The sequence below is a fragment of the Phodopus roborovskii genome, unplaced genomic scaffold, assembly GCF_943737965.1.
Source record: "Phodopus roborovskii unplaced genomic scaffold, PHOROB, whole genome shotgun sequence".
NCBI classification, from domain to species: Eukaryota; Metazoa; Chordata; class Mammalia; order Rodentia; family Cricetidae; genus Phodopus; species Phodopus roborovskii.
The window spans coordinates 11,430,031-11,447,359 of record NW_026126636.1 but is presented as its reverse complement, the minus strand read 5'-3'; the positions used below and the strand labels follow the sequence as shown (position 1 = coordinate 11,447,359).

Sequence of the window (17,329 nt, the reverse complement as noted above, 5' to 3'; positions counted from 1 at the left end):
CGGAGGATCTTTGTAGCCCTGCCTGGCCTGGACCTCACAGCTGGGTTATCTAGTTTTTGTTTTTTTGATACAGGGTTTCTATGTGTAGTTTTGGAGACTGTTCTGGAACTTGCTCAGAAGACCAGGCTGGTCTTAAACTCAAAGAGATTCACCTGCTTCTGCCTCCTGAGTGCTGGGATTAAAGACATGTGCCATTACTGCCCGGGTCTTATTTGTCTATTTTAAAATGTATTTCTCAGCTTTTAATGGCCATATTCATTACCTTGCAGAACAAAAACATTTTTTTAGAGTCTCATAAAAGCACAAAGAAACTGGCCAAAAAGTATGTGAGGTGCTGAGTTTGTGGCATACCACACATGTGGGGAATGTATTTGCTCCCAAAGTATCCTCAAACACACGCTCTACTCTCAGCCACACACCTGTAGAAACTGGCTCCATGGGGAGGGGCCTCTGTGTCCCATCTGTGCCTGGAGGTCTTGCTGCAGCTGCTCAGCAGCTCCCGCTGCTAACAGCTAGGTGTATCAGCACTGGCTCCGAAGGAAGGTTTAAGGATTCCCGAAGCAGGGATGAGGGCAGGGCTGGCAAAGCAGAAGGTGGGAATCCTACCCATGGTGCTCCAGTCTCTTCCCATCTTAGGTTGACATGTGTATAAGCAAGGCCCGAGCGGGGAGGGGCTGGGGCATAAATCCAGTTTCCCCGTGTCTGTGTCTGGCCTCCTGCTGGCCCAATTGTAGCAAGGCCTCTTTGTGGATGAGGCCCACCAGGATAAGAGCAGGATGGGAGATGGCGAGAAAAGCCATGGGACCCCTCCCCACTCCTCTGAGTCTGGGTCTCCCTCTATACAGCCCTGGCTAGCCTGAAACTCAGACGGGGCTGGTCTCATACTCACGGAGCTCCTCCTGTGCTGGGATTAAGGGCGTGGGCCACCACGTCTGCTAGATTCATGTGATATTTCAAAGGTATTACTGGCAGGTTTGGCTGGCCACTGGAGCTGGGTGTGGCCGGGAGAGAACAATGGGGGCCAGTGACAACTTGCAAGGTTGCAAGGCCTCCTGCTTGGGAGGAGGCGGTTTGGTAGTGTAGCCCAAGTTCCATTTGGGGTCGCCAGAGGGCACCCGAAGGTCATAGAATGGCTGCCAAGCGTCTCCTTCCACCTTCAAGAAGAGGCTTGTTTTTGGGTATGCCAGGCCAGCCAGCCCGAGCTTCTGGGCTATATCTCCCTTCTCACAGTAGGGTCTCTGGCATCTGGCATTGTACATGGGTTCTGGGGACCAGGGTTTCAGGCTTGCATGCCTGGCACGCGCACACACACACACACACACAGACACACACACACACACACGCGCACACACACACACACGCACACACACACGCGCGCGCACACACACACACACACACACACACAGAGACATTAGAGGTGTGCCCCAGGGTTTCATGCACACCAAGCAAGCGTTCTAGCATCCGAGCCAGCATGTTAGGCTGTTGAGACAGGAGCTCACTATGTAACTGTGGCTGGCCTTGAACTCACAGAAACCCACCTGCCTCTGCCTCCCAGGTGACAGGATCACAGTTGTGTGTCACCACAGTCATCTGTTTTTTTTTTTAAATTTACTTATTTTAATTTTATGAGTATGGATGTTTTGCCTGAATGTAGGTCTGTGAACCATTTATTTGTGTGCCCTTGGAGCCCAGAAGAGGGCCGTTGGGTCACCAGGATCTGGAGTTATGGACGTTTGTGAGCCTCCATGTGGATGCTGGGAATGCAACCTGGGTCAGCCAGTTCTCCAAACCGTTGAACCACGTCTCCAGATGCAAGGTTTCTTTTTCTAGATTGGTATGTGTGCAAGTGCTCTTTACCTCGGGACCATCTCTCCAGCCCCTATTGATTGATTGATTATGTATGTGTAGACGTCAGAGGGAGTCCTTTCTCACTTTCCACCATGTAGGTCCTACGGATCGAACTCAGGTCGTCAGGCTTATTGGCAAGTGCCTTTACCTTTACCTGCTGATCAACTTAGTGAGTCTTTTTGTTGCTATTTTTTGAGACAAGGCTTTGTGTAACCTAAAGGGGCCTCAAACTTATGCTCCTCCTGCCTCGGCCTCCCCAGTGCCAAGATTACAGATGCCTGGCACCCCGCTGCTACGCCTTAATCTATTTTCTTAGTCTATAAGCTTCGTGTGGCCAACTGAGAGAGACTGACGAAGTAGTCACTACCCTTCTTCTCGGATGCCACGTGAGACGCTTTGATTCTAGGCCTCGTTTTTAGAACATGCTTCCTCCCAGGCTCCCAGACCCTGGTTGCTTCTTCAGATCCCGCTTTCTTCACAGAAAATCCCCAACCTTGAGTTCACTGCTTTGCATGGAACAGGGCAGGGCGCTGCTCTGCTGCCCCCTGGTGGCCACAGGGAACAAGGCAACGCATGCTCTGCAGGCTGGGACTGATGCCAATCCTGGCGTCTCAGGCACTGGCTCTCATAGATGTAGGCCAAGTCTGTTGCCTGGGCCTCCAAGATGCACAGAACCCTACTTAATCTTTCCATGCTCACATTCCCACTGTTTGCTAATTTAATCGAATCTCAGCTCAGCACCCCAGGCTGGGATTCACTCAAATCTTGTCTTGGGCTCAGATACTATCTATCCTTGATTATTGACTCCTCCCCCCCCCCCCAAAGACAGGGTTTCTCTATGTAGCTTTGGAGCCTGTCCTGGAACTCGCTCTATAGACCAGGCTAGCCTCGAACTCACAGAGATCCACCTGCCTCTGCCTCCCGAATGCTGGGGTTAAAGATGTGCGATACCACTGCCCAGCTGGTTACGGATGTGTTTAGTGGTTTTATTTTTTGAGATGGGGTTTCAAATTGTCCTTAACCCCAGAGTCCTCCTGCCTCAGATTTTTGATTGTGGGGATTACAGGCATGAGCTTCTATATTTGGTTTAAGATTTTGCTGTTTATTATATTTTGCCACTTATTTGCTGCACTGAGGATTGAATTTAGCCTTCTGCTTTGTGCATGCTAGGCAAACACTCACTGAGCCACGTCCCTAACCCCTCACTTGGGGACTCTGGGTTTATGCTCTGCCACTTCACAACAGCCCCAGGCTCTTCTTTTACCTTTTTTGTTTGTTTTTCCAGACAGGGTTTCTCTGTGTAGCTTTGGAGCCTGTCCTGGAACTCGCTCTGTAGACCAGGCTGGCCTCAAACTCAGAGATCCACTTGCCTCTTCCTTCCAAGTGCTGGAACTAAAAGTGTGCAACACCACCACCCGGTGTGTTACCTTTTTTTTTGGGGGGGGGAGACACTCTTGAGTTCCTCTGCCCACGAATGCTTGGGGAAAAAAAAAAAAAAAAAAAAAGGACAATTCTCCTGCCTTTGCCTGATGACTGGCCTGTAATATCAGGCTTGGTTATTTTTCTTTTTATGGATTTTAAAAGTATGTGTATGTTACACGTGAGTACAGGGGCTGATGGAGGACAGAAGGGCAAGAATCTGTAGTTAGCAGCCTGTTGTAGGACCGTACTCAGGTCCTCTGCAAGAATAGTATATGCTCTTACCACTGAGCACCTCTCCAGCCCTAGAGCTCATGAGTGACCTTCTCTCCTGGTCCCTTTGCTACTTCCTCACGGAGCCCTTTGGGGCGCCCCGCCAGGTCACAGCAGGCGCACACCGGAGCTGCAACTGACATGGAGGCATGTTTGCTTGCTTCTTCCACTGTGAACTGGGCTCTGGGACTCTGAATTAAATGGGTGGAGAGGACCTAAATAATGCTAAGGCTGCCCAGTTTCCCAGCCTGGTGCGGGTGGGTCGTCTATCTGCAGTCCCAGTACTTGAGAAGGTGGAGACAGGAGAATCAATTCAATGTTACTTTTCAGCTGTCTATGGAGATCCAGGCCAACACTGACTCAACCAAAAAAAAAAAAAAGTCAGCTCCTGGGAATCGCTTCTCTCTTTCCACAGTGTGGGTCCCGGGGCTTGGTGGTAAGTGCCTTGACCCAATGAGCCACCTCGCCAGCCTGGAATTAGGTGAGGGCATTCTGGGTGAGCACAAAAAAGCCAGACATGTCCCCTAGAGCCTTGGACTTGGGTGAATGTGGTTTACACCTGTAATCTCAGCACTCAGGAGGCTGAGGCAGGAGGACTGCACGGAGCACAGAAATCTAGGGCTGGAGATGGTTCGGTGTCCAAGAGTGCACACTGCTTGTACAGAGGGCCAGAATCCTGTCCCCAGCACCAACATCGGATAGGACAGCTCAAGGCTCTTGTAGGTCCAGGGGATCCTCTGCCCTCTTCTGGCCTTCAGAGGTACTGCATGTACCCACAAACACTCATAAAAACCAAAAACAGGGGCTGGGGAGATGACTCGGGTTCAGAAAGCTTGCTGTTCTTGCAGAGGACCCAAGTTCAGTTCATTGGTTGGCTCACAACTGCCTATAAGTCACTCACACTTAGGAGGCAGAAAAATAGGTCTATTTGTCACAAGCCCGAGGCTGCCTGGAGAAGCTTCTCCATCAACCAAACACAGGTCTCTAAGCAGCACCTGGGAGCTGGAGTAGAGAGCACACAATTAACAGGTAAGGCAGATCCAGCATGGATGACTGTGTGTGCACATGGAGTCACACGTGCCAAACACACACACCCACACACACACCAGGGTCTCCTTCTGCAGTCTGAGCTCATCTTAAACTCGAAATCCTCCTGCCTCGGTACACTCAGTCCTAGGATTCCAGGTGTGTGACGTTTCAGGGGTGGGTGACGATGTTTTGGTGGTGGCTTCTTTGGAAGGCAGCCACCTGCCCTTCCTGGGAATACGATCGCAGCAGATGGTAACTGGCTGGTGTGTGTGTGCGTGTGTGTCTGTGTGTCCGTGTCTGTGTGCAGCACAGCGCTGCCCCTAGCTGGCTCCCACAGCCCCTTCATTTCTCTCAGGTCTGTGTTTTATTTTTATTGTACAAGGTTGATTTATTAACTATGGTACATCACATAAGGCCTTTTCATTTTTTTACACCATTCCCATTGAGACAAGTACAATACTTTGTAGCAAATACATGATTTTAAAAAACAAAACCAAACAAAAACACCTCAGCAGAGATGTTCCGGCTGCCAGGATGGCTGCCCATGCACTAAACAGGAGGAAGCCTCAGAAACCCAGGACTTGTTGGAAAAAAAAAAAAAAAAAAAAAAAAAAAGAAGAAGAAAGAAAGAAAAGAAAAAGCAGAAGAAACAAGAATCCTGGATACGAAGCAGACATTCCTGACGCCGACTAGAGAAGTCCTGGTTCCAGCCACCATGACACAGGAAATCACTGTTACACTCGCTTTACAGACAGGGTTCCACTTTCGCTGCAAGACAGAAGTTTGGGCACACGACCAGACTACTAACACACTTCAATACCATTAATGTTTCTGTTGGTCCTCAGGAAACTCAAAATATTTGTTAATCTAAGACATATGAAGATCACTTAACGTGAAAGCACAAGTACCAGAGAAAGAAGGGACTGCAGCACTATTCCAAATTTTCAAACAAGTTTTATTCCCATACAATCCCGAGACGTCTCCTTTGCTTAAAATGTACACAGGAACATGATTCTTTAATGCGAACAATAACTTATGACCTGGGTCCACTACTTGGGTGGCTTCATGGCTGGGGTGATAGCTAAGGAACCATCTAGGGCCTCTAGCCGTGGCCTCTGACGTCCCTCGCTGGTGCGGTCCTGGATGACCCCATGCAAGTGTGGGTGACGTGGAATGGAGAATGACCTCTCCTCGACTGCCACCTGCAGGTGACTTTGGGGAATGGCTGCAGCTGGCCCACTGTTGAGTCTGAGGGGTCTGGGGTGGGGGTGGGGGGTGGGCAGAGCACAAAGAGGATGCAGGCCCTCAGGGATTCCCTCCCATGAGACCAGGGGCGGAGGCACAGGTCACAGGAGGGCTCACCCCCCCCCCACCCGGCTGGCCTGCAAGCTGAGCTGCTCCTATAATATCACCCCCTAGTGGTAGAGACAGTGTGAAGGTTCGAGAAGTCTGCTGCTGCTGCCTGCCTCTGCTGGGGAAAATGGAGAGCATGGAGGCAGACAGCACCAGACATTTTCATGTCCCTTAAAAGGCCAAGATGAGAAGGGTAGGGTAGCTAGTGCAGGACCACAGACCGCCCAGTGTGCACCACAAAACCCCGCCTGGGGAGCTGTGGCGGTGGCAACGGGCTGGGGTCACCTCCCGGGCAGCTTTCCAGGTAGGCAGCAGCTAACCTGGCCACCGCTTTGAGGCCTATGACAGCATGCCCACACAAGCCCTGCCCGAATGCTCTCTTCTGAAGGTCCCCAGGTCGCCTTGCCACGAGTGTCTGGAGAGGCAGGCAGGAGTGAGGTGCTCCAGCCTGGTGCCTGCAAGCAGGGCTCTACTGGCCATTTACCCGCCTCCCTCAGCCTGCCTCCCACTGCTGACATCGCAGTGGGTGCAGGCAGCAGCCTCAGACAGGCACTGTGGCAACTCTGCTCTCGGCAGGGTGGCTCCGCCTCCATCTCTTTCAAGACCCAGCGCAGAAGCTACTGACTGAATGGAAGCCATTTCAAACAGTGTGGGGCTAAGGGCACGAGGTCAGGGCAGGAGACTGTCAGTGACCGTAGTGGACAACACACAGATGCTCCTGCTGACCCCAGGCCTACAGCACCCAACCAGACCCTCTGCAGGGAGCCAACGTTTGCGCATTAACATGCCTGTACCTTGGGTTTGGTCTGGTCTTGGAGGTTTGCAAGCACCTTATGTCCCCAAGTACTAGACACAGGGAGACAGCCAGCCAGCTTCTGCAGGGCAGGGCCCTTGTCCTGCCCTACAGACATAAAGGCAGGGATCCCGGGACACACCCACATGCTATTTCTAAAGTGCAACGGTGGGCCCAGGACAGTGCTGTGCGACCCAAGCCCCTCCTATGCCCAGGGTACCTTAGTGTCGCTTTCATGACCCAGTGCTAAGATCAAAGTAGGAGGCAGAGGTAGGAGCTGACTAGGGCTGCTACACCAGGAGCAGAGCATGGGGAGGCTGCTGGGCTGAGTGGCAGAGCTGGGTCAGTACAGGGTGGTGACAAGCCGGGCACGGTGGCTCTGCCTGAAAACAGGATCCTCTGTGTATAACCAGATGCTCATTTCTGCAAGGTGCCATACCATACCTGCCCATGTCCCAGACACCCCTGCTGGTTACAGCTGCAGCATGGGATGAAATGTCCCCACATTAACACCTATGCCAACCCGGGTGCTGGGTGTACACACCTTTAGTGTTTCTAAATATGTAGTGTTATGGTGTGCGGGTCAGCAGTAGGGTAGGGACCTTGCCAACAGTCCCTCCAAAGGCTCTGTCTTCTCAGGGGGTAGACCTACGGGGGCCCAGTGGGTTTGCAGTCATTGCGCAGGTGTCCTTAACTTTGCTGTCACACACAGACAAGGGGCTTTCTACCCAGTGGCCACCTGGCAAGTGGAAGCGGGAACTTGAGGTCTGTTTTCTTCCCGTGCTTTCTGTCTCTCCATCTCTGTGGAGAGTTCCCATCTTCCTTCCAGTGTTCCTTTGCTGCAGGGAGTGGATCAGAAGCCTGGGAAGGGGCTGGAGGGGAGCCACACTGGGTCTAGACACAAAGCTCTCTTCTTGCTGTGCTGATGGGCCACGCCAGTGCCCCAGTGTGTACCGTGGGGCAGCAGAGCCAGAGCCCACATGTCCCCAAGGACCCCACTGCAGGTGTGTGCAGGTATGGAAATGGGAGGACAAACTGGGAAGCGTCCTCTGTAGAGGGGCCAGCCCCGCTGGGGTATAGCCTCTGCCCCTGGCAGAGGCTGGGATGGTGTCCCGATGATGGGGCCCTGACGCTGGTGCAGGCAGACAGCTTGGGCAAAGGGTCCAGGGAGGGTGCTGGGGCCGACGTCCGGTCAGTTCAGTCCTCAGAGCGGCCCAGGCCGAGGGCAGGGCCCCACAGCTTAGTGCAGCCAGTGCCAGGTGAAGAGCAGGCTGCAGGGTGCTCGACTGCCCAGCCAGGGTGGACGCTGGCTAGTGCCACCACTGAAATCTTTGAAAGGCGCTTGCTTGGCTGCAACCCCCACCTCAGGGGACCTGATTTGTTCAAGGCCAAATGGCACCCTGTCAAGAAGACGATTGGTTTTCCTGCCTCTTGGACCGTGGTGGCTCACAGCGTGTGTTCGGCTTGGAGCTGAGAGGAGAGCAATGGCTGCATTGGGGACTGAGGGGTTGGGGGAGGTGACTGTGGAGGCGACGGCTGACTGGTAGCAGGTGTAGATGTGAGGAAGGGGACAGTGGGAGCCACAGCCGACGGGGAGCCAGGTGCGACCCCCGGAGGCTCGCTGATGGGCCGGTTGTAGAAGAAGAAGGGGCACTGCTGGATGAAGAGCTCGATGATGGTTTGGTAGGAGCGTGTGGCTGTGAGCGCATCCATGCTGCTGAAGTCGGGCCGCATCAGGGTGGGCCAGAAGCAGATGGACAGGTTCTCACTGGTCATAAGGTTCACCTTGTTGTTGTGGCTGACTCTGCAGGGGACAGCAAAGCCAGGTCACATCTGCACAGGGCTTCCCTGACTGCTAGCCCTTGTCTGACCCTGCCACTAGCAACAAGGAGCCACAGGGTCCAGAGGCTGAGTAGACATGCAGGCCCTACATGCCCCTGGAAGGTGCAGTGTACCGACCATCAACCAAAGTGGTGATGACACTTGGGATGGGCAGGGAGTGAGTTAGTGCATGGCTTCAAATACTCCCCGTCTGCCAACGGCCCCACCATGAGTGGACACGCCCTGCTTAAGTGCTTTGCTCACACGGCAGGCTGTTCTGTCCCACAGCACCCCTGATATGTGTTCTGCCTCATGCCAGTATGGAGACACGGACAAGGAGCAGCTCTACGAGCTTGGCATTTCTGTTCCTATCAAGTTTCTGAAGGCACCAGTACCTGCCAGAAAAATTACCTCCAGCCGTGGGCTTGTAGCCAGATCCGGAATGGAAACTAAGGATGCCAAGGGCCCTGGCTATGCTACCGGCCGCTGCAGCAGAGGGCGGGCCCTGCGGACCCCTTCTCCCTCAGTTAACCCAAGATGGCTGTTTATGACGGGGAAAACCTCCCGACAGCATGGAACCTACTTGTTCAGGTGGGAGATGACATATTTGAAGACTTCATGGTTTTCCTTTGGGAATTTCTTCAGCACCTCCTTAAGAGCATGCAACTTCTGTTCTCGGTCGTTGATTTCTGAAGGAGAGAACCAAAGGCTTTTCAGGGCTGAGTTTGGTGGGTGTTCTGGAGGTGTAAAGGAGCTATGAAGCAGCTGCTAGGACCTGTGACCCAAGTGAACTCTGGCAATTCTCTGGGAGGACAGGCCAGGGCTTCTGGGCAGCTCCACCTCACCCTCATGCTCAGAGTCTGCACCCATGGCTGCACACCTGGACTGGGGTCCAGGCCACTTCTATGTCCCAGGCCCCTGCTAAAGGACAGTACTGTATGCTTGGGCTTCCTGCCCCCCTCCTGCCCCACAAGATGAACCATCCACAGACTCTGCCATAAAGAACGCCATTCTTTGCTCCTCGGTTGCCCCTGGAGACAGGCACCCCGATGCAGAAAGACTGCTTGCTTCCTGGCCAGACGGGACGGCACTGCCACCCACCCACACTGACAGACCATGGAAGGAGGGGGTCGGCCACAAGACCAGGGCTCTGTCCGTCCCCGCAGACATGAGGGGCTTTGCACATGGTGCTGCTGGAGGGGCTGATGCAGACAGTGGGTGATTCTTGCGCAGCTCATCAAAGGGACCACATGCCTCTGTGCTCACTGCCGCCTACTGAGGGTTCTAATGTGCTGTGACAGGAAGCATGTCACCCATGCCATGCCAGGTCAGTCATCTCTACAATCTGCTGTTCTGAGGATGGGAAACAAGGAAACAGACAGGAAGTCTGTGGAGCTGGGATTTGAACTGACCAGCTGCAGAGCTGAGCTGAGCTTGGCTCATTTTAACAGGAAGGCATAAAAATGGTCCAGATTCTGCCTAGTGGGACACCTGGCCAGCCCAGATCCCTCTGCACGTGGAAAGAAGTGTCACCACAGTGGGGGCTGACAGCGGCTAGGAGAGTGGCTCCTGGGGACGACTGACCTCAGCTTGACTGCTGGGAATCACAGGGTATAGGTCATCTGGTGACTTCCACTTGTGCAAACATACCTGCACACATACACAACCCCCCAAAACCAAACCCAACCAAACCTACAGTGGCCTTCGTGTGTTTGGGGCACAGCATCCTTGGACAGCACTCCAGCTCTGAACAGCTGGTGGTTTAGACACCACGCCACGCCTCCCAGGTGAAGGGCACATGGGCATGGTGGCATGAACCCCAAATCCCGGCCCTTGGGAAGCTGAAGAGGGAGGATTGTCAGTTTGAGGTCAGCCTAGGCTATGGGATGAGGCCTTGTCTCAACAACAACAACAACAACAACAACAATGCAATAAAATGATTACAGATAGGGTAAGAAAGTCGGCATCCATAACCCGGAAGCTATTTCCAATTGATAACTGCTCACAGGTGAAAAAATGGTTCTCTCTACTGGAGTCTCACTGGGCGTACAAAACACTCTTCAGGGCAGATCGCATGCCCAGAAGTAGATGGCCAACACAAAATGAACTCAATAGCATTTGTTTGTTTGCAAGGCAGGGTTTCTCTGTGTAGCTTTAGAGCCTGGAACTTGCTTTGTAGATCAGGCTGGCCTCTGCCTCCTGAGTGCTGGGATTAAAGGTGCCTGCCACCATGCCTTGTCTCAATGGCATTTTTGGAGGTTGTCTCACAACGCTCTGTCAGTCCCAACAAGCCCTTTGCATATGTTATGATTTCTCATTCTGTGCTTTTATGGGATTTCTGCGTTTCCTGAGTTTATTCTTTGGTTCTTCTGCTAGTTTGTTTCATCCTATTCTGATTGGTTTTTATCTTATTATTATTTTTTAGATGCCTGTTTGTTTTCTAATGAAAGAAATGGTGGGGGAGTGGGGAGAAATTACAATTAAACTATTGCATTAAAAATAAAATCTGGCGGGGGGGCAGGGGTGATGGTGGCGGCGCTTGCTTTTAATCCCAGCACTCAGGAGGCAGAGGAAGGGGGAATCTGTTGAGGCCAGCCTGGTCTACATAGTGAGTTAGTGAGTTTCAGGGCAGCCTGAGCTACATAGTGAGATCCTGTCTCAAAACAAATCTGTTATCACATAGAAGTGAGGTGCAAGCTGCTGGCTACAGTTCAGGGCCCAAACCTGACTCAAACCCTGGTCTGGGCAAGTGGCACCCGAGGGTCACTCAGCCTCCTGGAGCTGCTCTGACCTGCAGGGAACCTGAGCCATGGGAGCTGTCTGCCTGTCTGTTGGAAGATGACTGGAGCCACAGGAATAGAAGTCTGGTTAGCAGAAGGGAGCCCCAGGAGGGAGGATGGGTGACTGCTTAGCAAACGCATGACAACCATGAGCACAGCTCACTTTCACTTACTGGAAGTAGTGCCCCCCCAGATGTAAGCATGCCCAGTGACACAAACACAGCTGTGTCCCTTTTCATCACACACCTGTGTAGCAGCATCTCAGACAGCAGTCTCACTCAGGGAAGGGCCCTGGCCTTCCCACCTGAGGATCAGCAGAGCAGCAGTGGTGGGCGTTTCCTTTCTTTCTGACCTGTATTCCCTCCCTTCCCACCTGTGCGAGTCTGCTGGGTCCCTGCACTCACTAATGCTGGGGAGGGTTACAGGGAGCTAGAGTCTTTCTTGCCAAGCTTGGCCCTGAGCCCATGACACTAAAGCAAGGCTGATGCAACCCCTCCCCCACGCCTTTAAGGTGCTGGGGGTGGAACCTAGGACCTAGGCAAGCAGTTCACCAAGCCCAATCCAATCCACCACTGCCCTTTTTATTTTGCCCATGCTCTCCTTAGTCAGTATCTAGCATGAAACTCCTCCTGTGGAGGAGGCTCAAACCAAACCATATCCAATCAGAAAGAAGTTGGTTTGAGCCATAACTGCCATGCTACCGTTGTACTAATGGACACACCTTGCCAGGCAGGGTGGTATTATAATGTGCAGGGTTGAGCACTGGGTAAAAATATTGATGTCTTTCTCCCACAGCAGCCTGCAAAGCACCTTATAGGACTACGTAGGCTAGTCATCAGAGAGTTTTCTGCTCAGTTGAGGTTCAGCAGTAGGATCTTACTGAGTTATGGTGGGCAACCACGCATCATGGTAATACCCTCTGGGGTTCAGGGCTCCTTCCTGATAACTAGTAGGGAGGTATCCCATGCCTGGCAATGACATTTCATTTATTATCCTCTGTCTTTCTGGGAGACAGAAGATGCTTACATCTGCATGGTGTCACAGGGACACCCTAGGGACATTTCCAAGATGCTCTCTATGCATTCCTCAGTAGGAATTCAGGCAAAGAGCGGGGTTGGACCTCGGCACTGCTCTCTGCTCTAGACCCCTGTCATGTCCTGGAGCCAGTGAATGGAGTGGGGTGGGGCCATGAGCAGGCTCTCAGGGCCCAGACAGACCAAGGCGAGATCTACACACACACGATGCAACTGGTAACAGCTGAGTCTTCAGGATCTCTTCCCAAAGGAGGAGGAGAGGGAAGTCAGGACAATCAGGGACCTTACAAACACCCTCAAATCCTAACACGGGGGAAGCTGGGACAGGAGAATGCAGAGTTTGAGGACAGCTTGGACTATAGAATGAGACCTTACCTCAAAACAAAACATAAATCCCAAACCAAACAAGCAAAACCCCAGACTAACTGGGCGTTGGTGGCGCACACCTTTAATCTCAGCACTTGTGAGGCAGAGGCAGGCGGATCTCTGAGTTAAAGGCCAGCCTGGTCTACAGAGTGAGTTCCAGGAGTGCCAGGACTACAAGAGAAACCCTGTCTTGAAAAACCAAACCAAACTAATCCAACAAATAAAAACACAACAACTGCAACTCTAAACTAAGGAAAACAAAAAGGTACAAGAACTGGCTCTGGCCATAAATCCTGGCAAGGACTCTGACCCTACTGTCCCCCAACCTGGCTGCTTACTGCAAGCCGAGTTCCAGGCCCTCAGTGCCTAGACCGGCAGCTGCTTTCCCTCTGCAGAGTTATACTACTACGAAAGGAGAAAGCTGGACAGAGGCTTGGCAATGTAGGCAAGCCCCAGGTGTGTCCCTGTCTTCCTCCCGTGTGGCACATAAGGTTATGGTTAAGGCCAGGCTGGGACCACCGTCTGCTTGGCTTAGTATGGAAAATTCAGATTACTCTGGAGGCATGATCATGCAGCAAGCTGGGCAGTGTCCCTCTCCACCAGACTGCAGCTGGAACCCTATTCTGTCTGTCACTGTCACCTGCCTCTCAGGACACAGCATCTCTGAGCTGCTATGTGCACAGACAAGAGAAAACAACATCCTGAGGTCATATGGCAACAAGAGCCTACAGGGTGGTGAGGGCCACCCACCCCACAACCTTAGCTGCCTCATCTGCCTAATGGGAAAGGTAGATGATAAGCCTGCATTGAGATCAATTTCCCTTGGATGACCACATGCTGGCAGCCACAGGTCCTTGGCCTGGAATCCTGTACCCAGAGTGGACCTAGCTCCGGGACACCTGCCAGTACAGAAGCCACAGGCAGCCTGTGGGGCCCAGGTGGCCTAGAGGGGCTCTGGACAGGGAAGGGATTGGTGGTGCTGGAGAAGGGCAGAGAAGAAGACCCTGTGGTCTGGGAACAAGCTCTGGTTAGGATGAGGGGAAGAAGAGAGGGAATTACAGAGCCCCACTTGCTGCCTTACAACTCCAGCCCTTGAAGCCAGGGCTCCTCACTACTTCCCGCCTCCCCCCACCACGGAGCTTTCTGCATTTGCAGCTCAGCTTGCTTGAGTCTGTCTACGGAGAACATCAGCTTCCACCCAGGGAAAGCAGGGACTCAAGTTCCAGCTTGCCAGTCCCCAGCCGTGTGACCTGGGCTTCGAGCCAAGCTGTGTCACTCTGAGAGCCTCCGGCTCCTCTGTACCATGGAGAGACACTCCTCTACCTCGCTGGTGACTAAGAGCACACCAACACCCAGCAGAGCCTGTGCACACAGCAAGCAACAACCTGAGCTGTCTTGGTTACCTTGACTAAGCTGGGAAGACAGCGGGCAAACGCGCACAGACTCCACTCGGTGGGCACTCGCCAGCAGTGGTCAGCTCGTGACATTCTGATGCTCCCACGACAACCACACAATGACCTTCACCATGTGGTGGGAGGGTGGAAGCGCACACAAGCCTGAACACACGGACACAGCTACTCTGAGGGTAAGTGAAAAGAGCGGCTGAGCTGCTGTTGCCATGGAAACCCGTGCTGCTCTAAGGCTCAGCAGGCTTTCTTCTACCTTTCCTCTTGACACAACTTTTTCCCTGCCTGGCATCTGACTCAGCCAAGCACACCCTGAACACTGGGCTGCACCTGCTGCCGCTGCTGTGCAGTGCCACGTCCGTGAGACCCCCTCCTCCCTACCCTTCTGTCAGGCTGTCAAGTCAAGAAAGCAGGACAAGAGGTGGCCCGGCACACAATGGAGAGGAAGCTACACGACTCCACCCTTCCCAGGCTGCTGTGCAGCCACCTTCTGAGCTGGGAACTCAGTGTGGGTGGCGGAAGCGATGGGAGGAAGGGACGTGGACCCCTATCAGCAGCACCCTCTCCTGGCCCTCCCCACAAAAAGGTGCCATGTCTGCTGTTCCAACAACAATGGCATTCTGTTGGGTGCCAGTACTCAACATGCCTCTAGATGGCGCCAGGTCAAGACAAATGTGAGAGCTGGGTCTTCAGCTGGGTACCAACCAGTGCACACCTCCTGAACCTCCTCCAAGGTTCCTTGGAAACATAGCATGAGCCTGAGATGGTCCCCACTGTAAGTGCTGCCGCCCAGCCCTGGTAGGTGGGCAAAACGGAGAGGCTGAGCCCTGCACCCTGCACAGCTGGACCCAGGAACAGGAGCCATTTGACCTATAACCAACCTCCCCACCGCCTTGAGAGTAACCGCTGGAGTCAGGCAGTGATGAGCTAGCCCAGGACCATACTTCCCCTTTTTGTGCCTCATCTCTTTCTTGGCACTCAGCAAGGCCTGCCTGGCTCCCCCTTCCCTCCCTCTCCCCCTTCTGCAGGGTATCTTATTATGTATTTTGGCTGTCCTGGAACTCACAATATAGACCAGGCTGGCCTTGAGCCTTTCAGCGACTGTGGTGGAATTGCTGCTTCTGGGCCTTCTCCCTCTTCCCCTGCAAGGGCAGAGGCTTCCTTTGGCTAAATAATAAGTGCCCGTCTGTGGGGCAGCTCCAAGAGGCCAGGTCCTTCATGGTACACGCCATACCCAGACAATGAGAAAGCCTCCCACACAGTGATTATCCTAGAGCAGCGGTCCTCAACTCTCCTAGCGCTGTGGCCCTTTAATACAGTTCCTCAGGTGGCGGTGACCCCAACCACAACATTATTTTTGTTGCCACTTCATAACTGTAATTTGGCTACTGTTATGAAACCCTCATGAAAGGGTTGTCTGACCCCAAAAGGGTCATGAACCACAGATGGAGAGCTGCTGCCCTAGAGACTGCCATTAAGACTATAGAGGTTCTAAGTCAGGCATGTAGCACATGCAGCAACGACACACAAGACACTACCTCAAATAAACAACAAAAACATCCTGCAGGTCTTATGGGTTGCAGAGCCCTGGGCCTGCCAACTAAGGCCGCTGAGAGTTTGTTACCCCCACCAATTTTCTTCTTTAAAAAAAAATTACCTTTTTAGATTTATTAATTTTATTTTGTGTTTCACCCACATGCATGTTTGTACACCATATGCTTGCCTGGCATCCTCAGATTCCCTAAAACAGGAGTATGGATGGTTGTGAGCCATCATGTGGGTACTGGAACCTGAACCTGGTCCACTGGAATGGCAGCCTGTGCTCTTAAGCGCTGAGCCATCTCTTCAGCTCCAGAGGTAACTTTCTGGGTTTGTATGGCCTCAGCTGCTGGGTTTGCTGCCTTGTGTGAGGCAGAAGAAAGAAAAGGGTCCAGGATAACCTGCTTCCGAACAGCAGGTCCAGCTTTACCCCAAGAAGCAAACTTAGGGCAGACTTGGGAGATCAGGCATAGCAGAGGGTCAGGGACGACAGCACGTCAGACGCCAGGTTCAGGGACCTGCAGCTGCTGTCGGGGAACACTATTTTAAGGTGTGTTACTTTTGTTTATGTTGCATTTGGTTAACTCTGTGAAGCTGTGATTCTTTGCCTGATGGTCTAATAAAGGGCTGAGTGGTTAATAGTAAGGCAGGAGAGATGAATAGGCAGGGCTGGCAGGCAGAGAGGATAAACATGAGGAGAAATCTGGGGAAGAAAGCATCTGGGAATGAGAAAGGAACAAGAAGAACAAGGAGAACAGGACATCAGGGGCCAGCCACCCAGTTAGATATGGAGTAAGAATGGAAGTAAGATCTACAGAAGTAAGAGGAAGATAAACGCCCAGAGGCAAAAGATAGATAGATGGGTTAACTTAAAAGAGAGCTGGCAGGAAACAAGCCAAGCTATGGCTGCAGCCTCTTCCTAGCTGTCTGTACTCACTGTGGGCCTCCACCAGGTCAATCTGCATGCTGTATGGTACCAGGGGGTCTGGGAGCTCAGAGAAGAAGCTCTTCATGGCGCCTGCCACAGTGTTCACGGTGAAGTCTTTCTCTGCCAGGTCCAGATTGTGGTCTGAAAGCAAGAAGTGAGGCCAGACTCATCTAAGCCACAGGAGGCTTCTAGATGCTGCCCAGGGTAGGGACAACAGAGCAGCTGGCAGCTGGGCTCAGACGTGACTGGAGAGGTTTCCTCCAGTCCGCCAGGTCCCCTGCTCACCCCACTGGGTTCTGATGAGCTTCAGCTTTTCCCTACTTCCCTTCCTGCCAGCCATGCAGTCACTGCCTCAGCGAAATCATGATGGAGGAGGAAGCATCCCCCGTTTTCTTCTCCCCTGGTCCCCCCAGCCCACGGCCCCTCTCCCCAGGTCCCCCCAGCCCACGGCCCCTCTCCCCAGGTCCCCCCAGCCCACGGCCCCTCTCCCCAGGTCCCCCCAGCCCACGGCCCCTCTCCCCAGGTCCCCCCCAGCCCACGGCCCCTCTGACCCCTCTTTCTTATCTCCCCTCTCTCTTCAGCCTCAATGCATGCTTGATTCCGTAGGACTTGTCTACAAATGGACACCAAGTGCCCCTTTCTGGACTACAGCTATTCGGATTCTTACAGGTACAGTCATGTACCACAAAACCACTTTGGTCAGCAAAGGCCCTGAGATAATTCCATGTGGCTTATTGTAA

General features: G+C 52.9%; 2 protein-coding genes across 2 annotated transcripts in view; one reads left to right on the top strand and one right to left on the bottom strand.

Annotated features, from left to right (window-relative positions):
* The window catches only part of Bbc3 (BCL2 binding component 3), a 256,886-nt gene that overhangs the window by 149,150 nt on the left and 90,407 nt on the right, over window positions 1-17,329 (top strand). The gene's annotated exons all lie outside the window — the stretch shown is intronic.
* The window catches only part of Arhgap35 (Rho GTPase activating protein 35), a 56,251-nt gene continuing 47,068 nt past the window's right edge, over window positions 8,147-17,329 (bottom strand). Inside the window, exons 4-6 of the mRNA XM_051206922.1 lie at window positions 16,599-16,730; window positions 9,120-9,225; window positions 8,147-8,519 (exon numbers count right to left, since the gene is read on the bottom strand). Of these exons, the coding sequence (XP_051062879.1) occupies window positions 8,162-8,519; window positions 9,120-9,225; window positions 16,599-16,730 (596 nt within the window). The 3' untranslated portion in view covers window positions 8,147-8,161. The remainder of the gene's footprint in view (window positions 8,520-9,119; window positions 9,226-16,598; window positions 16,731-17,329) is intronic.